General features: G+C 35.2%; 7 protein-coding genes across 8 annotated transcripts; 4 read left to right on the forward strand and 3 right to left on the reverse strand.

Moving 5' to 3' along the window:
* Nucleotides 1-3,065: 3,065 nt before the first annotated feature.
* LOAG_00590 (hypothetical protein) lies at nucleotides 3,066-9,926 on the forward strand (the record flags this gene model as incomplete). The annotated part of the gene is made up of 15 exons (XM_020445483.1): nucleotides 3,066-3,308; nucleotides 3,782-3,927; nucleotides 4,229-4,343; nucleotides 4,837-4,973; nucleotides 5,254-5,359; nucleotides 5,773-5,973; nucleotides 6,083-6,246; nucleotides 6,368-6,500; nucleotides 6,823-7,035; nucleotides 7,403-7,593; nucleotides 8,002-8,104; nucleotides 8,283-8,486; nucleotides 8,641-8,730; nucleotides 9,156-9,365; nucleotides 9,792-9,926. The coding sequence occupies 15 exons, from the start codon at nucleotides 3,066-3,068 to the stop codon at nucleotides 9,924-9,926; spliced, it is 2,391 nt and encodes a 796-aa protein (XP_020304062.1).
* A 688-nt stretch (nucleotides 9,927-10,614) lies between these two features.
* Nucleotides 10,615-15,408, reverse strand: LOAG_00591. 2 transcript variants are annotated; one of them, XM_020445485.1, is made up of 11 exons: nucleotides 15,282-15,408; nucleotides 14,876-15,052; nucleotides 13,811-13,921; nucleotides 13,640-13,721; nucleotides 13,204-13,376; nucleotides 12,918-13,115; nucleotides 12,640-12,822; nucleotides 12,256-12,408; nucleotides 11,988-12,131; nucleotides 11,765-11,893; nucleotides 10,615-11,276 (listed from the first exon to the last, which is right to left on the reverse strand). In XM_020445485.1, the coding sequence occupies exons 3-11, from the start codon at nucleotides 13,880-13,882 to the stop codon at nucleotides 11,148-11,150; spliced, it is 1,263 nt and encodes a 420-aa protein (XP_020305674.1). In that variant the 5' UTR covers nucleotides 13,883-13,921; nucleotides 14,876-15,052; nucleotides 15,282-15,408; the 3' UTR covers nucleotides 10,615-11,147. The 2 variants fall into 2 exon arrangements, with proteins under 2 accessions (XP_020305674.1, XP_020304063.1); XM_020445484.1 differs by having other exon boundaries at nucleotides 13,811-14,302.
* On the reverse strand, nucleotides 14,787-15,303 carry LOAG_00592 (hypothetical protein; the record flags this gene model as incomplete). Its single annotated transcript, XM_003136132.1, has 2 exons — nucleotides 14,787-15,052; nucleotides 15,282-15,303. 2 exons carry the CDS (start codon nucleotides 15,301-15,303, stop codon nucleotides 14,787-14,789), a joined length of 288 nt encoding a protein of 95 aa, XP_003136180.1.
* Nucleotides 15,409-15,458: 50 nt separating the features above from the next.
* Nucleotides 15,459-16,517, forward strand: LOAG_00593 (hypothetical protein; the record flags this gene model as incomplete). The annotated part of the gene is made up of 2 exons (XM_003136133.1): nucleotides 15,459-15,851; nucleotides 16,410-16,517. The coding sequence occupies 2 exons, from the start codon at nucleotides 15,459-15,461 to the stop codon at nucleotides 16,515-16,517; spliced, it is 501 nt and encodes a 166-aa protein (XP_003136181.1).
* Nucleotides 16,518-16,913: 396 nt separating this feature from the next.
* On the forward strand, nucleotides 16,914-17,360 carry LOAG_00594 (hypothetical protein; the record flags this gene model as incomplete). Its single annotated transcript, XM_003136134.1, has 1 exon — nucleotides 16,914-17,360. A coding segment is annotated over one exon (447 nt), but the record flags the coding sequence as incomplete, so codon positions are not given.
* Nucleotides 17,361-18,545: 1,185 nt separating this feature from the next.
* LOAG_00595 (hypothetical protein) lies at nucleotides 18,546-18,911 on the reverse strand (the record flags this gene model as incomplete). Its single annotated transcript, XM_003136135.1, has 2 exons — nucleotides 18,546-18,633; nucleotides 18,694-18,911. 2 exons carry the CDS (start codon nucleotides 18,909-18,911, stop codon nucleotides 18,546-18,548), a joined length of 306 nt encoding a protein of 101 aa, XP_003136183.1.
* Nucleotides 18,912-20,908: 1,997 nt separating this feature from the next.
* LOAG_00596 (hypothetical protein) lies at nucleotides 20,909-22,163 on the forward strand. The gene is made up of 3 exons (XM_003136136.2): nucleotides 20,909-21,090; nucleotides 21,437-21,561; nucleotides 21,876-22,163. Exons 1-3 carry the CDS (start codon nucleotides 20,915-20,917, stop codon nucleotides 22,025-22,027), a joined length of 453 nt encoding a protein of 150 aa, XP_003136184.1. The 5' UTR covers nucleotides 20,909-20,914; the 3' UTR covers nucleotides 22,028-22,163.
* The last annotated feature ends 895 nt before the right edge of the window (nucleotides 22,164-23,058 follow it).

Here is a 23,058-nt window from a genome sequence, read left to right on the forward strand (position 1 = left end):
AAACAGTGTCATCAATAAGGCGAGGTCATCTCGACTTAACAAACACATTAGAAACTCTTCCCTTCCATTCCCCTCATTATTCGCATCTCTTTATCTGGATTAAGGATGCAGAATGAATAAAAAAATCAAACTGGAAAATTGCCGTTTGCTGTTTCTAAGAATCACGTATGCTATCTTCGTACTATTTTAGTACGTATCACAATATGAGCTTTAATGATCAGAGAAATCTCTTCTTTTCTAATGGTAACACGAGTTTGCTTAAACCAAGAGGACAACAAAAGAATCCAACAGAATCTCATTTTAGCCTCGAGATTTTCTGATGATCTTTGATCTCACCCGTATGCGTGCGCATAAATATGCGCCAGAGGTCAAAGATGTCATATAAAAATGTCGATTTTTTGAAAAGAATAAGCTGGAGGAGAGATAGTTCGAGAGAAATATAAGCCTATTTAAAGCCAACATTTGGATTTCAAACGTTTAGAAAAGTAAAAAAATGAAAAAAAACCGAGGGAAAGTTTATAATTGATCCATAGAGTATGGCCAGTAGCTGAAAGGATAAGTTATAAACAGGGCGCGCTGCCGCACTGCATATAGGTGATGAGAGTGCGGTTGCCGAGAGGTCAAATGGATATATTGAATATGTTGAAATGTCAACTATATGAATGAAAAATCTACTGGAGAACGCGGGGGAATAGTGTAAGAACATCGTTGAGGTTGGTCTGCCCCTGATGTAGCCTCCATGCAGTCGATAATTCTCCCTTCCCTCCCCTCTCCTCCCCCCCCCCCCTCTGCCACCGCTTCCTCCTCTTGTCCATCAGGACAGAATGAAACTCCTCCTTATTCTCCGCCATCCTTTTTCACATATTACACCTGTCATCTCCTTCTCTCTCTCCCTCTCTCTCTTTCGAAGACTTTCGTACAACATAATATTTTTCAGATGAGAAAGAACCAAAAATCAAAATATGTAAATTAAGGGTATGACGTGATAGAATAAGGCTGAAAAGAAAAAGGTTTTTATGAAATTTTAGTTTCATATTTCAAAACTATTGAATTGATTCAGTCTAACCAAAGAGCAGATTTTTGTACCATTTGAAAACTTTAATCCATCCACTCATTGAAATTTTCTACCATGTACCAGTAATATGTCGAGATGAATCACTAGTTGAATTCACATATACAATAACAACGATTGAATTTGTTTGTAGACAGATGACGATGAGTCATTGGTAATAAAAAATCACACTTTCCTTTTCTAGTTTGGAAAATTTATCAATTTTCATGAATTGACAGTGTTCATGATAGCTCAGGAATGAAATATGGCGTTTTTCTTTCCACCTACTTTTTAGAGTTAAGATTCTGACATCGAAGTAAGCAGTATGCAATCCAAATTAATCAACCCTTACACTATGAATGACGTACACCTTGATTTAGCATTTATTGAATTAAATGGATAGTATCGCGAATGAACGAAAAGTTCCGTGATAAAAAAAAAGTAATCATGAGTGAATGTGTAGTGATGTACTAATTTGCATATGCCATGTTGGATCGTGATAAGATTAAAAATCATCCAAACCCTTTTCTATATGATTAGGGTACTATCACTGCATAGAATTGTACATATGCTCATTGTTTAGCAATGTACCCATAGAACCCTACACTAATATGCGTTAACAAGGCGCCGTTTCATCGATGTCTGCTAACAGAATGTTTTATCAGCATGAGTTAACAAAGGCGCTTAATCCCTATAATCGTGAAACTAATTCGTGAAAGATTTACATATAAACCCTGCAAATAGCAGGTGGACATTTTTTCCTTTCTTTTATTCACTGAACTGATGTTTTCGAATTCATCTTGTGACGATGTTTTTGGAGTTAGCTTTGAGCGTTAATTTGTGTTTAGTAGTTTTTAATGATTATGTTACGCTGATATTGTTTCATTCATCTAATGGTTTAATTATTCAAGTTTGATGTGGAAACAAAGAAAAATTTGCAAGATATTTCCAAGAATACTAAAAATTTCCATTTTAAACTGATTTCATTTCCGTTTTTAATCCATGAAATGTGTCGCAGAGGTCAAAATGTCAGCAGAGGCAAATTGAAAGAGAAAAATTTGGTCGTTTAGGAGAATAACTGTCCATTCATCATGAAATATACCTATTAAGTTGAAAATCGCTACGTTAATTGATCCTTCCCAGTTTGTAATCCATTTAAAAGTTTTAAGTCTTATAGTAAACAGTGCCTCGTACCTAAAACACCGCGTTCATCCTGTGCGCAAATTGCTTTAGTAATTTAATCTCTGTATAAATCCACTGCTGCCACTCGTTACTTCTTCATTTCTCTCCTCATCCACCGTATACAAATTTACTTCATCACCTAAATTAAATTAATTTTCTCTCTTACACATTCAAATCTTCATCCCTTCTATCTCCATCATGCATCTCACTGCCCATTTAATGTTTGTTTGGAAACGTATTCAATACGTCATGACAAGTGCGCTTCTCTGTATGTATATGTGTGTATGTATGTGTATGTGTGTATGTATATGTGTGTATGTATATGTGTGTATGTATATGTATGTATGTATGTAAACATTCTGTAAGAGGGGAGACATTGGCAGTAGAGACAATTGAATGGATTTGTGTGAAGGGTATTGAGTGGAGAGGATTTTGCTTCCCGAATGTACTTAGAAGTGAGGGATTAGGTAATTGAATCCTGTCCGAAGTGACGTTTTCTCTTAGCGGATCGGCATATCAGGAATGTGCTATATGAATCCGGAATTCTGTTCCATACTAATAAGAGACAAAAAGCATTCATATTATATGCCAAAAAACTCTTCATTAAAGACTTTCGTGTATTCCGAATAAAGCTTTTACAATGACTTCAGATCTGATCATATTGTTCTGGTTGATTTTGAGCTCAAGCATAAGCAGATATTTCACAAAAATATATGAAAATTTTTTTGATATATGAATTCTGTGATCTGTTACCATAATATCTTCATATTTATCTATCCTAATTGGAATATTACGGATGTGATCAGAATAGGCAACAATTCCAGGGTTTGGTATGGCGACAAAATCAAGATCCGTAGAGCGACAACAGTCGTTGGAAGGAATCGTAACATACTGTGATGATCGCTTAGCACGGGTATGGATCGAGGCTATGAAACGCGAGAAAGAAATAAGTTTTGCTTATCGGTCAAGACATTTCAATCTTGGTGATTGGTTATCAATGTCGCTAACAACCGATGAAGTTCACAGAATCACTCCCCTTCTACAAACTCGGGTTCTCAGGATTGGTGTAACACAGGTAGCTTTTATATTCGATTACATTGCTGTCCGAATTTTTAGTATGATAATGCTTTCGGCTTCCGTTTTTCAAACACAAGCTTGCATGACGCAAAGAATCATCGTTTGTAAGCTTTCTTTCGTTTTCTTTTCAAATTCTCCACCTGGACTATACAGCGGAAGCAAAACATCCTAGGAACTTTTCTTAATTGACACTTTCGTGATCAAACTCTCTATCCTTGCTTCATTTTTGATCAGTTATTCATTTAGGTAATAAATTATTGACTGCAAAAAGTGGATAGCACTCTTTGCGCAATACTGTTTATCATATTGCGACTCGTTTTCTCACTTCATATTTTTACTGCCACTTCGATCAAACGTGATAATCTGACCTACAACTATAAATATTACTTTTGTAGTTTACCATTCAAATGTTTTCCCATTCTCTGAAATTTGGCATGGTTTACATTATGAAAACCCTACCTTTTCATTTAGGTCAGAACTGAAGTGATATTCAGGCACGATAACGAGAAGATTGGTCACGGCATCATTATTCAGTCGAAGCATTTTGACCGTGTGGCTGTATTTACACCATTCACTGGCGTTATAATAGATCGAATTTATAGGGTTTACGTGGAGAGGTCTTTTCCATTCTTTTTATTTTTGCTTCTCAATTGTTTGTGTTTAAAATAGACCGATTTATTCCATTAAGACTCTGGTAAAACTGAATTTCAAAAGTGTTTTCACTCGTTCCTTCAATGCATTCTTCCTTGCCCCATATCTATAGTACGTTTTCACATTAGTTTCATGGTACAATTCACAAGATCTACAAAATGAAGTATTTCGCTGGTGGTTGTCTTGTGTTAACAAGGCTGAGTGGGATGGGTAGATATGTAAATGTGTTTTTGAATATTTATTTGTTCTACTGATGTCATCTTTTAGGATTCCTCGAGACCAGCGGTGGAATGAACAGGAAAGCGGTGTATATTGGTTTGTTCCATCCAATCAAATTCCTGAACTTATTCCAATCAATAAACATCCAGCAAATGATATACAAGTAAAAATATTTTGTATAAAGAACTTCGAAGTTGATCATTAATTATGAGTTCTGAGCGACCCTTGGAGGTGACTTATTTTTTAAATTAGTCTAAGCTGCTGTGTCAGCATTTGTTACTTAGACTTCTCTAGAAGCAACTAGTTGTTTGCCTCATTCGCATTCTACTCTCTACATCTCTACCTGTTGAATAACGTAATGTCATATTGAGAAACAGTTCTGAGAAATGTATTTATATCCTAATATACATGAACTGTTATATATCATTTGTTGTATCCTGTTATCTTATTCTCATTGTTTTACAAAGCATTTAAGTTTTGCTTTGGTTCGTACGAAGATCACAAAAAGGTCCTTCTTTTAGCAATATTTGCTTTTCTACCGCAACAACATATTCATATCGCATTTTATGCGAAACAATATAAAAGATTATGTCTAACAATGTGAAACCAAAATTTTGAGTTTCCTTTACATTATAAAATAATGAGATTTTTTGCAGCTTATGGGCCCTCTAATAGGTATAGTGGTTAGTAAAGCCATAAGATTTGCATTTGTTTGGACACCAGCCCTCGGAGAGGGAGTATGTGAAAATCATGAAAATTTGGTGATTGGAGGATGGATTAAATTCACGGCCGAGTAAGTTCATGTTTTTGTTTCTCACTTCTGTAGTTGCATAGTCTCAGAAAAGCTGGACTTCAAATATCTCACCTCTCGGACGGTTGTTGGTGTTAGGGCCTTTTAATCGTCAGCTCTTCACTTCTGAGGTTTTACTTCATTTTTTTTCTTGGAACTTTCAGTGCTTCCGGTCTTTCTTTGATACTGTCCAACTATTTCCAGAGTGTTCTGCAGAAGTAACTCTAGTTGATTTATTAGTTTACATAATTTTTTGATTCTAATACAACAAAGTTCTTTCTAGCTCGCATCCTGAAAATTTTGTCCATATAAATATCAACTTTTGTATTATCGAGTGGACGACGACAGATCCCATCTTAAAATGTGTACCGCTATTCAATAATCTAATGGTTCGCGTAAATAAATTTATCTTGTTAAAACTTCTGTTAGTGTTTGAAGCATCCTCTTTCAAAGGGATGTCTTGAAATCAAGACATCAACGGGATGCTTGAAGCTACTTTTAGTGCTTGAAGCATCCATTTGATGACAGTTCACGTGACAGGGGGTCATTTATTAGACGCATCATCGTGCATTGTCTTCAGTAGCACCAAGAGAAATGCATTGAAGGCCAAGTATTTGTTAAAATTGTAGCAACGTTTGCTGATTTATATTTTTTTATTCTTCACACGAATTTGTCCTTGCTGTAAGGGAAAGACCTTTGTGACTAGGTTTTTTTTCTTTTTTTGTGAGGAACTGGGTGTTTTTAAACTTCTTATGATGTTATGACAGTATTTTTCCTACTGTTATCCTTTTTTTCTTTACAGCTTATATCAACTATATTCATCTCTCATTGGCCGATGAATAATTTAACAGCGGATTGGATAGGACCAGTTACAGATCGGGATGGCATCCTGGAAAAAGCAGTGTGTACTTTTGGAGTCGGAAAAACGTATGAAGTAAAGTTAAAGCGTATGAAAAAAAACCGAAAAGAACCGGTTACTACGTGGAATGTGCATCAGGTCTTAGTATGTATTACATGGACAGTTTTATTAACTTTTGGTTTTCCACTTTATTTGATCGCACTTTTGATGACATATTAATCATTTATGATATGATTATCGAATATACAGTTAGTTCATATGTACCAATTTTCGTTTATTTCAAATGCCGGATTGTATAAATGAAATTCGAAGGGATGGTATCGTTTGCTTCGTCGATATCCAGAAATCGTTGGCATTAGTTTATATTCAAGATATAAACCGAGGGAATGGTCAGATGTTATCCGTTGATTTGAGAATGTTCGTTTTTTGCTCTTATGAACATCAATAATACATTAATGTGTCGCTAGACTGCAACAATATTACACGTATACACGTTTTGGAATATTGAAATCTATTTAGCTTTGCGTGAAAATTATAGATTTGAAGCAGTTCCAGCACTTGGGGATTGGTTTAGTTTCAAAATACATGAAAAAAATCAATTCTGGACAGTGCTCAATGCCATGAAATCCCGGAAATTATGCGCCTCTCATATATTTAACGGTCAATTAGAAGTACATTTTTACTTTTTTATAGTTTACACTTATTCGTGCTCTATAATGAAATTATTTCTCCAAAACCCTAATCAACGAATGGAAAAGAGTGTTAATGAGATAATATCCGTATTTTGCTCCTTCCATGTTTCTCCCAAACATGTTATTATACAAAAGTGAACAAAAAAAAAAAAGAAAAAAACGAAAAGTTAACATAGAAGTATTCTTAGTAATGTGGTGTAATAAATATAACACGAAGAAAAAAGTAGAAGATATAGTACTTTGTTTTTGAAGTTTTAAGGTTTTAATTAAGAAATTTCCTTCTTAAATCTGCTGTTTTAAGGTTGAGACAGAAGTTGTACTCACTAATAAAATCTCAGCGAAAGGCCATCAAGTAATGTTTTCCGTTGTTCTCGGAGCAGTGGTAGACGATGCGAACAGACTGTCAAATATTTCTTTGGATGCTTTCCAAAAATATACTGTCTGGTGTACAACAATGCAAGCAACAATTCCAAATGATCCGTATTGGAGGATAACTTACTCCCGTACTTTTCCGGTTTGTATTACTTCGCAACGAAAGATTTCTTTCTGATTCAAATTCAAATTGACTTTGAAAATACTCTTTTTTTGTGAGTGCACTGAAACAAGTCTACGGTGCCATATCTTTTTGCTTCTTCCACCCATTTTTGAGTCTAGTAGGTTAGCTGTGGTGCTGTTGGCTTCCTTCATTACACACAAAAAACTATTAAGACTTTCATTGTCTTATAAGACCCAGCCTACTAAAACTAGGCAGTGTATGCTTTTTCCATATCTTTGAAGGTTCAAAGAACATTCCTTCTTTGATATTGCTGTTTAATCTATTTTGTAAACCCGAATATTATTGCATAAAAAAATCAATTTGTGCAGTTCATACTTTGTTAAAGATGAAGGGCGCTCTTACATCAAAACCTAAGCTTAACTCAAACACACAAATACTTGATGATATTTCTTATGTTGGCGTCGTTGTTGGTGAATGCCGTACAGGTTATTTCGTATGGACACCTTCATTGGCTGAAATTATATATCATTATAACGATGGTTTACGCATCGGTGACTGGATTCGATTTCGGATTAGGTGAGTTCCCAATTTTGGACTTCTTTGGACAAAAGTTACTAACGATTATATTTTATGATTCAAAATTCATTTAAATATTTTCATTCAATCAGAGTATCCGAGCATTAGGCAGTTTGTTATTAAAATTATGCTGTTTGTATGTACTGCAACATTTTTTATTTATTAGTATATGCATCTAATAAACTGTATTTTTTCTTATATTTGTAGTAATAATATATTTGTAATTGTAGTAATAAGTACAACATTCAGCAGAGCAGGCAAAACTGAAAGTACTCTATCGTCATAAGTTAAACAAGTAATGGGTGGAACAGCAAAGCTTCTTAATATAACTGATCCTAACGCTGCATGCCTTATTATTTTTCTTACAATTTCTTTTTTCGCCTTTTTTTTTCTTAACTTACGTTTTAGGAGAAAACAACGAGCACATCCGGGTGGGAAACCCTTTTGTATAAACAACTGGCAAAAAATGGATAGTCTGTACCCTGCGCGTAAAGAAAACAATACTGCTGTGGTAATGTACTATTTAAAATATTGGAAATTTTATTTCGAAGTTTTCTGATTCAGCCATCGTGTTGAAGAAATGGTAAATTAAAGAAATATTACTGTTTTTTATTTTTCAAAAATGTTTAACAGCTAAAAAGTATTGTAACCGTAGGTATAATTTTTAAAATAATTTTATTTATTTTCAGGTTACGGTTGAATTAATGATATCAGAAAAGCATAGAAGTCGGCAACCTCCACCATTGCCCTTTTTTGGTGAAGTCCTCGATAAGAAACATTGCTTTGGAGCGCATATCGATGATATACGTGGTCATATAATCGAGATGGATATAAAACACGTCAGAACTGAAAAATATGTTCCAAGTTGGGACATCACCTTTATTTTAGTGAAAGTGTGTATCTGAAACTCTTTTTCCATAATTCGAAATGCCTAGGACTGTTAAAATTATGATCCTTCCAAACAACTTGGCATGTAATAATTGATATCAAATTTGCTTTTACTTTTATTGACCATTTGATACTAAACATATGTAATTTAAATTATAGGGACCTGTCCATAGAAAAGAATCGGTTCATGCAAGAGCTGTAGAAATGAATGCTGATCCTGCAGAAATCGATGCTATTGCCATACCTTCGGTCTGTTGGTTTTTTCTTTCTTTGTCTTTACTCCCTTCATGTTGCGTTGATTGTGAGACTGATATTAGAAACAGTTGAAGTTGGAGTGGCTATTAATTAGAAGGAGTCAAGCATTAATTAAGTATTCTGATAATTTCAGTTTCATTGATTTATCCATTCTTTATATAGGTATCATCGCCAACCTCCTTTGGGGGAGTCCTCGTAGTACCATGCAAGTTGATTAATGTTAGGCCTTTAATTTACGAGTAACTTCTGTCGCTTGCTTTTTTAATTTGATCATACTTATTTAATTAAACGAAAGATGTTTCTCATGTTAAATTTAAACATTTTTTGCTTTATCAGATTCCGCTTTTTTTTAAGATTAGGGTTTTCTTTGCAATCAGTGTTAATTTGGTTTTAGCTTTTGTTTTTCACGCAGATTTCAGAATGCTTCAACAAATAGTGCATCCGTTCAGAATGCAGTTACCTTTCTCAATGGTGATTTATCCCTTGATGTAGATAAATCAGTTATTGATGATGAATACAGGTGTTGCTTCGAATTTGAGCGGGAAAATGAAAATCATTCTCTGACGATTTATGAAGGAGAAAAAAAGGAGCACGGGGAGGATCATCGTGGTAGAAATGATCCGCAAAAGGTATTTGTATTTGTTCAGATTTTCCACTTAAGACATCTGTTAGTTATTATTTTACTTGCATAAAAGGTCGTATTAAGGATATCTATCGAGTTTAAGCCTTATTTCAAAGCCGATGACCCCTTGAAGAGAACTGGCATCCAAACTTGATCAGTCATTAAGCAGTATTATTTTTTCGATTATATGATTTTTCTCAGAAGTAAAAATTATGTCATGAATTTAATAATTGTTTGCCTTCTATTTCTTCCTTTAAAAATTAAAATATAAAATGGTTATCCATTTCCTTTGTAACTCATCCATCTCCTTTTCATCAGCTGATTACAATTTCTGGATTCTTGTGAATCCTTGAAAACAATGGTTGTGTTTTTGTTATTAAAGCATCTTATAAACGAAGTTGTCCTTAATTTAATTTTTTGGGGTTCCTTTCAGGAAGATATTGAGCTTGATCCTGCTATTTGTTCCATGAAACTTTTGTTCATGTCTAAAGAGGTACGGGAAGCGATAAAAACGAATTGCATGGAAGAATACACAATACTTCGCCAATACTTTGATTTTGTGTCGTAATTTATTACATCGTCCGAAAAAGACCATCCACCAATTTGCCCATTCATAACTGTACCAAGACTGTTTTTACATTTTTTTTATTGGTTTCTTTTTTTTTTACATTTGACCTGTGAATTTCTGACGATGTTCATTCTGAAAGATGACTGATGTTACCCCCTGCCTGGTTGTTTCATTTTTAGTGAATATTCTTTCAATGCATTCGACCTTCGATTTCTTGGTCTTTGCTATGTTTCATCCGTTTGTTAATAAACCCGGTATTACTAATCTGACGGGGGCACGAAATATGGGGGCCCGGAGATGTTTCTGGAGATACCGGGAATCCGTGATACTCACTGGATGAAATCCATTCGATGAAACAGCCCTACACAGCTTCAGCCCAATTGATTAGAGCTTGGCTTAACAAGTGTAAAGTCCCAACATATCTCCACCTCATTCTTGTTCAGTTTAAAAACTCTGCCAATCTGCTAAGCGTAGAAACAGTCGCACTCCTCTGTATTTTTGTTCTTCGAACCTCAAGAGGGCTTCGCCAAAATACTGTGCTAAAGAGGCCTATTCAGAATTTCCGCAATCAACTTTTCACTGTTCACTCCCAGTTCAAAGAGCGCATGACCGGGAGACGGACCCGCTTGCCTCATCGACGCGATATCATGAACGAAACCGAGGCCCACGACCATTCTATCCATAAGGATCGACTGCTCATTTTATTTGGATATCGTAACAAACTAGATCCTGCATTCTTGTCAACAGTGTTATTATTCGTCACTCGAATCCAGAAAGTGTAGGAAAATCAGTGACTTTAAAAACAGATTTTGAAAATCTGATTATTCTGCCATCAACGTGGGAAAAACTTCATCGCTTCATAGAACAGCTCAATTCTTTCGTCAGATTCCTCCTCATACAGTTTAAATAAAAAAGGATATGGAAGCAAATAATTCAGTAATGACATTTCAAAAAAAGACATTTTCCGGACAAAATTTAGATCAATGGTAAGAATATGGAGTGCCGAAAAAAATCATTAGAGTACCAAATGAAAAAAAAGAATAGTACAAAAAGGACAGAAAGTCGAAGATGGTGTGTACGGCATACAATAATGGAATTTATCTCATTACTCAAATAGAACTCTGCATATCTAAATAAGAAAACATGGAGAATTTTTACCTTCTAATGGCAAGAAAAACAGACAATTTTCACACACCTTTCATGACGAAAGATTAATCAGTTCTAAATATCGTCAATGTCAACCTCTTCACCATCATCCCCAGTTTTGATCTTCTCAATTTGCACAGTGCCATTCGTCGTCTTTGCCGCATCCATTTCAACTGTCCCCACCTTTCGGGCGCGATCATCAAACTGCAAGCAGAAAGAAATTCGCAATTTAAGCTCAGACCAAGGGGAACTTTAGATTAAATTCCATTTTATTCCCAACTTCCAAAATGAACGTTTAGGCTAGCAGTAATGTCCACCCAAATATCGACTGATATTTTCTTCCGTGATCTATATTTCTCTGATCAACACTAATTAGCTAATACCAAGTTGTTCATGTAAGTCAAACAGACACATGGAAGCGAAATAACAGGCCACAACCAAAAACAAAAAAGGCAGACACAGCTATTGGTAAATGCAGTCAAGGTATACGACCTTTCCCATAAACGATATAAAACAGGCAGTGATTTGCAAGGAAGTCACGGGAATGACGAATAGCGAACATACTACGGGGTACATTATCCCCCTGCTGTTTCATACAGATAACAAAAAATCCTTCGAAAAACTTCCCTCCGGATCTAAAGCAGTAAACTGAAGATTTTTCAAACAAAAAAGATAAAGACTTTAAATCATACCTCAATAGCTCCGTCTTCATCATCATCGTCGCTTTCATCTTCCTCTGCATTCTTCAACCAATCCAAAACAGGCTGCGCTTTACCGATTATCTCCGCACACAATTTCTTCTTAACATACTTCTTGGTCGGCTTAAAAAGATAAATCTGTACAATCTTGTTTGTTATTTTAAATTTTTAAAAGATTGAAATTTTAGAATCTTACAAACAAAGTTCCTCTGCATACCTTTTCACCCCAGGCAAGAAGAACTTCCTCCTCCACCACATCGTTGTCATAAAGTGCTTTAATGATGTGGGCTGATTTCGGAAACAAAGTGTCGAAATGTTTCGAAATGAGTTGTTCAATGCCACCTAGAAGATGGCGTTGAGCCTGAAGTTGAAAAGGATTAAGAAATTTCAGGCAAAACCTGTTTCGATTTTTCAATTTTAATCTTGCAGAAAAATGACAAACTTTAAAGAACAGTAAACAATTCCAAAAAAGTGATGAAACAAACCTTGTGGTCGTTAACAGTAAAACGCAGAAGGATGTTCCGATATTCCACGATCTGACTGACAACGTTTGTATCAAATAAAACATCGGCCAACAAAAGAGCAGCTTTTGATTTCAGCTCCAATCTTTCCGCTTCATTTAGCAATTTCTTACTATTCTGCAACGTACACCTTTTATTACAAGTTTTCAACTATAAAATGTAAAATTATTTCGAAAATTAGTCGGGATCGATAGAGAACGGCTTTCTTGTCAGTATTAGTTTTTAAAAAAACAGATTCAGTGTGAAATGTAAGAGCTTAACGAGAGTATTCGTACTCATGCAGTGCTGATGAACCATTGAAAAAAAGTTTCAAGAATCTTCACAAAAAAAATTAATATACTCGATTACCTGAAGTGTGCCATCGGCTTTAGCTTTCAGGAAATATTGATGAAGCATATCAAGCCGCTCTTCAATTGGCTTGTCGAGATCTCTGCTAATTATCAGTTTACCAATTTGTGCAGAAACTCCTCCAGCCGGATCTTCAATTGGCTCTGCCCAATCATCATCAAGATTATCCGAAGCACTTCCATTCTACAAGAATTCCGGTGAAAAATGGAATAAAATTCCACATATGAACAGAGTTCAACAGAACTGGAAATATAAAAGCCTTCAATAAGCTCATTTACCAAATCTTTATCACTCGGAATTTCCCCATCTATTACCGAATTGTCTGTCGAACCACTGTTACCACCTTCTTTCTTTTCCTTCTCATCCACTTTCGGTGGATTCTTCATGATAAATGTCGACAGCTTATGCTTAGGATCGATGAGTGAAGTATTTCCACACGCTTTGCATTTACTATGGATCTGGCCTTTTTTCACAATCTGGAAATCGAGTCCTTGAACTACATTAAAAAATCTAAAGAGCTAGGACAAGAGAGAAAAAAATGGAGCAATATGGCAAGTAATTTACCAAAGTAGTTTCAGGATTCTCACATGCTGCACATAGCACAAACTTTCTGATGAAACCATCGAGAATATCTTGCAGTTTGGCCGCGTCATGCTCGCCGTTCACGATAAAACGTTCATTTTTCATGTCAAAATTGGTTTGCGCACCCAATTCACACCCAAAATACTTAGTTGGATCTATAATAACACTGACAATACATAACGATTTGATATATTTCATTTATAGCTAAAATCACTGTAACACCGTTTCAAAGTGAAAAATATAACGGATACTACGTTTCATCTCAGTATGATGCGATTTGCATCTCGACACCATTTTCCAGTGCTCCAAATGATAAATAAGAACACTAAGAAGTTATCCCAAATAATCTAGGTCAGTGATATACGGAGTGACTGAAAAAATGAAAATATATAAAGACTTTACAGAACAAAATACTAACAAGTTGGTGGACGCTCAAGAGCTTTGGCAATTTCGGTCATGTTTGCAATGACAGTTTTGATTCCATTGCCTTTGCCTTCGACCTGCAGAACATCGACAAATTTAAAACCAAAACTAAGAAGCAATATAAACCTTATATCCTTATCTTGCTTGGATGAAGTGAAGAAATAACCTTGGCTTGTAGACGGGGCATTTTGTAACGGTAAAAGGGATCGAGTACGCTGCGGTTGATATTGATAGCCATTTCCGTTCAATTTTATGATGAATAAACTCCGTGGAAAACCTGTCAAATGATTATCTAAAATGATCTAGAGAGTGTTCAAGAAATCAAAAAAATTTTTTTTCTACTGTGTGTCTTCTCTACTTTATCCCAACATCAACGAAAAGTTCTACAAAATCCAACATGTCAGTTAGCATGACAATAAAAGTCACTAAATCCATCTGTAATCTAAAAAATACCCAAACAACTGCTACAAGTGAAGTCATTCCAAATTAATGTTTTTATGCTATTTTCCAGTTTATGAACGGGTTTTACCGCAATAGTTGCCACTTTTGAAACGTCTTTTCAGCTGACTGTCCACAACCGACGATAGCGGGCGACACCGCATCAATTTCAATAAGCAGACCTTTGAAGACAGGATTGATACTGCCGTATACTTTGCAACTACGAGCAGGAAAAAGAAAGTCACACAAAAAAGCACGAGTTTTTCAAGTGTACCAGCGTCCCGAAAATACAACCGTTCACGACTAAACTAGGCAGTCAAATAGATTTACTTCCCTGTTATCCGGCCTTTCGTATAACTAATGATTTATGGAGATAACAGTAAGTCCATGAGAATGTTTAACTGCACAAAGTCTACTCATAAGTATATTAATTACCTCCCCAATATATCCACGGTTTTCAATGCAAAAAAAAAACAAGTAGAAGTGATGGGTCAAAATTAACCACAAACATCTCAGGGATAGACTACATAATTCTCCGTCCCTGTAACTAAGCCAAAATATCCAGATGAATAGATAGACGATCATGTCACACTTATGTGGTTAAGCATTCACAATTCGCTGAATGAGCTTAACAAAAATCATTTCCTTCTAGAAACTTTTAAAACCAAGTCGTAGTGCTACTAAAATGTCTGCCTGTGGAGCCCTCAATCAACTGTACGGAATCGTTCATACTCTACTAACTGTATTACATAAAATACATAAAATCTTCCTACCACATCATCGCTTAACATACCAGTATTGGAGTCAACGTTAGGAGAAAATTCTGACGTGGAAGCGACCAGACCACTGCTTGTGCACTGCGTATCCTCCAAATGGCATACGTGACTAAGGGTAAACAAGCAATGCGATTCTTCGCCACACGACTCTTCGAAAGTTTCCTTCAGTTTCTTTCGTTTTCGCGACAACCTCCCTGGAAATAAAAAGAAAATCATCCTCTAATCAAATCCAGGGAAAAATTGGATAATGCTCACTCCCCAGACTTCTAATTAAACTTAATTTGAAGAAAAAGAACACCGTTTTTCCAAAAACCTCACAGAATACTATTCGTACTTTTTATTCACTGTTCGCAAAAAATAATTTTGAAGTTTTGGGAAGAAAAATCGCCCAAGAATATTTAACAAAGACATAAAAATGTCTACCTTCCTGAGAGTTGTCAACCATAAAATCGCAAATGCTAAAGTTATTGTTGGGGTGTAAAAACATGCAACTGTTCGAGGCCAACGACTTACTGTTCTCCTGAGGATATCCACAAGAATTCCTGAAAATCTCAGGACTGTAATCAGTACGTCCTTACCGAAACAGAAAGAACGGGTGAGATGAAGCATAGAGAACGAATGGAACAAGTAACGTCACAAGCACTAGATCTTGAGCAACACATAGACATGGTCATATTATCAGTTCTTCAAAGAGCACCGTTACAGGTTACAGTGAACGAGTGGAAGAGGATTAGCAGGATGAAGGAGGGATCATTAGCAGGGAAAAACGATCTTGATATGCCGACACCCAAGCAGCACTTTGAGCACAAACGCCCATTTCAACAACCACACACGTACACTGCCTGCCACTTTCGTCCTCTGAGATGGTTTCCATTCGAATTAGGGAGAATAATCGATAAGTGGCAGGGACTGAGGAACAGAGAGAACGCGATGACGCAGAGAAAGCAGACGAGAAGAGCACAGAAATTTCGGAAAAAGAAAGTACCGGATTCTGTTAGTCACCAATTTTTAACAAAAAATCCACAAACTAGAATCGAAATCTTCACTATCCCGTAATATGTTGCACTTTACAAGTTCTATAAGCTTCATTCTAAACTGACTAAGGTACAGTTTTCATGAATCCTAGAAGTCCTTATAGCAACAAGTCTTTTAATATCTAGGCATTATTTGTAAAGCAGATGGATGATGAGGCAGAGAAGTTACCTGGCAGCCAAATTCCACATCACCAACCCTGCCTGTACTGACCTAAGAAATGCCTATTCAAACCTTTGCCAGATAGCAGCTGTTAGGGCAAAACCGATCGAAAAGCGGTTCTACCTGATGACATCATACCAAACACACATTGGCAGACTCATGTTAATATGCATATGAGCAAAATTGTCCTCCCATCCCTTCCTTCTTTCATTTCTTCCACTCGCCATTGCCATCGCGTTTGTTTTCATGAAATTTATTCCATCAAAGGGTGACAAGAACTAGTCTGGTCTTGAACTGGTCTTGCCACTACAATCAACAATTAATTTCATATTAGAAATAAAGAATGCCTCATTTCAGACATTGCCCCATCGTGGTGTAACAGTATCACCATTGCCAGAAAGAGAAGTTTTACCAAGATATCATTGCGAGATTTCACGTCAGCATAAAATATGCTTGCTATACTAGATAAGGTCAGAAGCAGTGGCTTAGTTTGAGTAACTTTCATATAACATAAAAATTCAGCCTGAACATAACACTAGTAGGTAATATGTGAACTCCCTGACTGGTACAAGATGCCGTAAAAGAGTCATTATTCCTTAGCAAACTGTTTGACAAGTTAAGTGACATGAGAAACTAAACTGAATGTCTACTTTAAATATTAACCAAAAACTAAGACAAGCAACTTCTTCTGATACAATTCTTACAGAAAGATATACAATGACTTGAAGGAAGCTTACTAATTTCACAATCCAATGCAATTCTAAATTATAAGAGCGAAAAATCGATACCACATAATCTTCAGCTCTAAGTTTCACATAGTTGAACGTAGTTTGAATCACTTCCTGTTAAAACCAATTTCACACTTATCTTCATCCACACTCCCACACACTTTCACATCTCCATTATTTCCACCTCGGTCCTCTTCCACTCACACCGCGGCAAACTTTTCCACATCTCACTCAACAACTGAATCACCACTACACCTATTGTCTTCTTCCCTATTCCTGCACCGCCAGCACTGAGTGCCGCTCCACATATACACACATACGTACATATATACATACATACATACATACATGCATACGTGCATACATACATACATACATACATATATACATACATACATGCATACATACATACATACATACATATATACATGCGCACATATATTTACACACATATACATACTCATATACACACATACATAGATACATACATACATACATACATCGATACATAGATACATACATACATACATTGATACGTCGACACACCACACAGAAACACGCAACCATATATACATGCTGCAGAGGAACATACAGACAGACATAGCACACAAGCAGCAGACACACGAAAGATACATATGCACAGAAAAGATATATCACATACTTCCAGTACTATGATGGACCATGGCCAGGGGTCAGTGCGTGATAAAAGGTAGGGCAGTAGTACGACTAGAGGTCAGTACAAATATCTGTTTTGAATACAAAATACTGACTTGGATTTCTCTGAAGTGTAAAACAGTGTTCACTGACTCAAATCTGTTTTGAGTATAATGGACGCAAAGAATTCAGAATAACTTCCAGTCATGACTTATTCTAAATAAGCATTAGATAAGTTGCTTTTGATGTTAGTTGTGAGAAATGTCACCTTACGTCTTCATGATGTTTGGTCATTGGATATGAAAATTGCTGAATTCGAGGTGACTGATAGAATAGAATCATACAAATATCAGTAGCAATAGGCTGTTAAGTGAATTTCTGATAAAGCTGAAAAATCCTCTCCTAATTTCCAAAGGTTTAGCTGGAGATGTACCTTTGAGATTTCGAAAACAAGGAGCTATATCAAAACTCTTGTGGACCATATAATGACTGTATCGTTATGCAACTGGCCTATAGTCGACACTAAGAAATCTTTTGAAGTTTACCAACTATTTTTTTTATTTACATAGTAGCATTTAGGTATTTAATAGGGAAAGTTCTTGACAACAGTAAAGCCTAAAAAACAAGGCTGACAGCAATAACGATCTCAATAAGGTCTTGTAGGTCAACAAAGTTTTGTAATCTTGTTTTTTTTCCTTATAAAGCAAGACTGGAGAAGACAAGAACAGGAATCTTTTCTTATATTTTCAAATCTATTTTGATAAACTTAAGCAAATTCAATTAAAACTATGTCGTTAAAGATATACTAAAATTGGATTTAAATTTATTCACCGCTTATTTGTATTCATTCTGAGCCAATTTTTTAGAGAAAATTTTTTATCCTTTAATGTTTCTGATGAGTGGTCAAGTGAATATAGCAAAGATAAGGCAAAAACTTCATAACTCAAGTCACTCAACTTTTTCGTTAAAAACTATCTTTATTATTTAGGGACTTGATAACTGTATCGCACTGGGATTCGCCGAATTCGCAGACAATAGAAAATTTCATTTGCAAGTTTTCAATACTTTTAATAATTAGTTTTAGAAGTGAAGAAATTGAAGAATGATTGAATTATGCAGAAAAGAGGCAAGCAATACATCTTTCTACAGAAAGTGGTCGTGCATGCATGAAGTTGTGCGAAACAAATTGTACTTTCGAACTGCAAATTTTAAGCTTTATAATCAAACCTAAGCTCATATTTATTAATCGAAGTAGGAACCGCAAAGAAATTGTTGTTTCGAGGTTCGTGAAATCAACTACTAATAGTTGTTGGAGCATTTTCATTGCAAAGATATTGAAGTCGTTGAAGGAGTGCTGATCGATGGGTGAGAGGTCTAGTGAAATACGACAAAGATACGGCAAAACTTCACAATTCAAGACACTGAGCTTTTTCGAACTTCTTATAGAACAAAATCGTCGGTCATCGTCGGCTGTCATATAAAAAATTCACTTTTTATAGCAGTTACAATCAGCCAAAGAAATTTTTCATTTTACTGTATAAAATAAGATGAAAACTGGAAACAGCGTTATTTTATAAACTAATGAAGTACTCCAGTTAATGAGAGTTTTCTCAATTTTCAATTAATAACAATTGTTTGCTTTAAACATTCGATGGCTTCACGTCTTCTTTGGAGAATTTCACTGCATCATATGTTCGTAAACAGTTCATGTGCCAAATGCGTTGTTGATATTGCAAATGCTTCAGGTATTTTATAACCTGTGCTGGGTTAATTACTCCAATTTTTTTTTCTTTTTTTTTGTCTATCATAGTCTCCTCAGTCTAAAAAAATATGAAACAAACAGCAAGTAATGAATGATTGGGAAAAAAACATAAAATAAGAAATAAGCGTTACATTTAATTTCGATACAATGGGCTCATATATGATACGATAAAGGATTTAGATCGATATATCAAAAATGTTTCTGTATCGAAGAAAGCCTCAAATTCGCTTCCATCAACTCGATTGGAATTATCCGAATCCCCAATCTATCCTCCAGCTGGATCTCTTGTACACTTCTTACCTAATCATGTATTTTCATTTTGCATCCTGGAGATTTTTCTTTTAGAATCTATTATTTAACTTGACTTTAGTAAAAAACATTCATTTAATCATTTATAATATAAGGACGAAAGTGTTATTAGCAATGGAATGACCTTGAAACTTATGGTTTCAACCATAATAACTAGGCCGAGACAGCTGAAATCGTATCTTAGATGTTTTTTCTTTTTTTAAATGCTTTAATAAATAATCCAGAACAGTTTCAGAGTTTAGTATGACAGTGTCAAAGTGCTGCTAAATTTGGTAAAATGAAAAAAGAAAAACGATTTTAAAATTTAATCATTTATGATACAGCACTGTCATACAGAAAGTACCGGTCATTATGAGAGTGAAATCGTAGATACACATAGGATGGTGTAGTTCCCTTAGGAATGAATCTTTCTGCAAATCTGCTGCATTGAAGATTATTCAGTAGTTCACTTCAACCTTACCTCTAGTTTACAGATTCCAAGAAAGGCTATAAATCATTATTAAAGCTAAACTGGGACAGATGTCGCAAAGTACGGTCGGGAAATTTCAATTATTTATTTGGTTTATTACAGGAAAAGTTAAACATTCTTTAAAAAGGGTAAATATTCATCTATTTCATCCGAAATTAGTCCCATTATACGTATATACTAAGAAATTCCATTTTTCGTACTTTTGTTATTCTCATTGTAAACGTTAGAAATCATGCTGTAATGCAATAACTGATATGGTTAAATAAATGTTGGCTGCTACAGGACTGAACTATCAAGTGATCATTATCATTTTGCTGATAACAAATAACTGGAATTTACTTCTTACTCTTGGCAAATAATGAAGAAGACTACTGATAACGAATTAAGATTGATAAGGACGATCGCAATTCCTTCCTGATTATAAGGATCTCTCCAGCTGTAATAATGCAGTACACTTTTTGGTATTTTTCCCACATTTACCCGTGATTTAAAGCACAAAAAAAAAATCTTTATTCAAGCATACTGAGAGTTTTTGCTTCAGAAACGGTTGTGTTATAGGACCTGTCAAATACAAAATCTAATAGTTTTACATGCTGCGTTAGTAAAGGCAACAACAATATTAATTAGTGATCTTGAAAAGTTCTACACCGTTCCAATTTTCTATGTTATTCCGAGATATTTCTTATTATTTTCAATTTCTTTGAATAAGAATGTTTCATGATACCTAAAGGTTGGCTGGTTTGAAATATACTACAACTAATATCGATATTGATACTATTACGATGTCGGTAACAGTAACTCGATAATGATACTAGCCACAAAGATGATAATGTGAGCATAGCTAAACTAGTACTGTCGAGCAATCCCAGTGTCAGTTTAACCAAGTGAAAAAGTATTGGAATAATTGGCTATATTAATATCAATTTAATACCAATTCCAGATGTTTTTACGCACATTGATATTAGCCTGCTTAATAGCATCAACATATTCGGCATTTTGGAACCTCTTTAGCATGAAGAAGTGCATCGGCGGAAAATGTTTATTTTATTACAACGGATATGGATGTAACTGTGGACTAGGACGGAGTTACAAACTTCCGGTTGATGATGTCGATATGTAAGTTACAGTTAAACGCTGATAGAAAAGTTTGCTGGGATTTTCTAATTTCGTAAACAAATTGTGCAAATTTAAATCTATGACAACTTAAATCTAATTATACTAGATTTAAATTAAATTAAAGTTTAAAAAACAGGAAAGAGTTGGCAACAGACTGGGTAATAGCAGTCAGCATTGTTATTCTATAGCTAGGATGGAATTATTTCACTTACTCAGATTTTAGGTAAAAATACCTGGTAAAATATAGTCACATGTCATCACGATGTCACTGGATTCACTTGAAAGATTAAGCACAAAACTTTCTCACTTTCTTTTTATTTAAAAATCCATAAAAACTGTATTCCAGCTGTTGCATACGTCACAAGGGTTGCTATAGCGCAGCTTTGGAAAGTGGCGATTGTAAATATGGGTTACTGCTCTACTTCACTACTTACGATTGGAAGTGCGTGGATCAGACTCCTGTTTGCAGCGGTTTGTTTTCATCTCTCTAAATGTTGCAAGCAAAAGTGTAAGGTATTTGTAATCTGATCGATTAAGTTAGTGACCTCGAAATTTTTTAGTTAATTCCAGGTTATCACTTATGCACATCACAGTTCTGGTAGTTATACGTAAGTCATGTTAGCTAAAAAAGGTAAAGCTCAAGTTCATAAAATATTAACTGAAGAATCTTTTTAACTGGTTGACTTAGAATCATGAATGAATCACCACATGACAGCAGCTAATCAATAAATAGCAACAGCAAATAGAGAAAAGCATAGCATTTTAATATTGTCAAATTAATTTAGAAGAAGCGAAAAATTCAAAGAATGCTTGTCGAGGAACAATCTGCAACTGCGATAGTGAATTCGTTAAATGTTTAAAAGAAAGCGACGTTTCTGACGTGAAGCCAAGATGTGCGGTCAACATCGAAGCGCAAAGAAAGCAACCAGTAACTTAAAAAGAAATAAAGCGATCAAATTATAGTTAGAAAATTATCTTCGAAACAAAACTATATAAACACTTTAGTATTGTCCATATGGTACGCAATAAAATGATAAATAATCTAACCAAGAGACATCAACGGTGTCAAGAACTATCGGGCATATTGTGAGACAAGGATAACTACTATATAATCAATCGAATGCCAAAGAGAACTGTGAATACAATTACATAAGTTAAGTAAAGGATACTTACGGTAACTTGGTGTTGTTGGAGTAAACAACTCATTGAACTAAATAAACTGCAAATTGAAATACGACTTAGATCTTCGAAAAAAAATAATCTTTCCTGATTGTTCGATGGTCTGTCCAAAAATGCCTTCCACTGCTGCTCGCAAGAAGCGGGAAATTTCTGATATATTTTTTACCACAATTTAACAAAACGAAACTTGAGAACCGATCGCAATAGCATACATGGCACACAAATCCCCGGGGAGTTCACAATACAGTTTTCCCTTAGTTCGAGACGCATCGTTTGCACAGCGACCCAGACTCCTTGAGAATTTTTTGAATTTTGAAAAGAACGTGGTTCTCCATATTTCCTTGACAGATTATTTGAAAGTTTGGCCAGGTTCATGACGTGCCAAAGAATAGTTCAGGAGTCTGTCTTGGCTAGGTTCTGAACTATCAGCAACCGATTTTTGCTTAATTGACGGATGACGTGTGTTGTATGTGCGCAGACCTCGAGAAATTTCGAGAAATTTCTTCTATTTATCTGTAATGATAGGTGGGGCATTCGGGGAAGATGCCATTTAATGAATTGATATTTTTAAAAATAAATCAATTCATTGCTTGTCCAAAAGGCATTAACACTTGTTAAAAAGCCAGTGAATTCATATTTTGTCTCAATTTCCATGAAGGAAAAAGGGACTAGGACTGTTTGATCTATGGACAATATGAAATTTGCATGTCTTCGCACGCATTTAGTCATATTCGATGTGTCTGTTTCAGTTCCCGACAGAGGTATCATTCCTCTTATTTTATCCTTTTT

This window comes from Loa loa (assembly GCF_000183805.2).
Source record: "Loa loa unplaced genomic scaffold supercont3.160, whole genome shotgun sequence".
In the NCBI taxonomy this organism is placed as follows: domain Eukaryota; kingdom Metazoa; phylum Nematoda; class Chromadorea; order Rhabditida; family Onchocercidae; genus Loa; species Loa loa.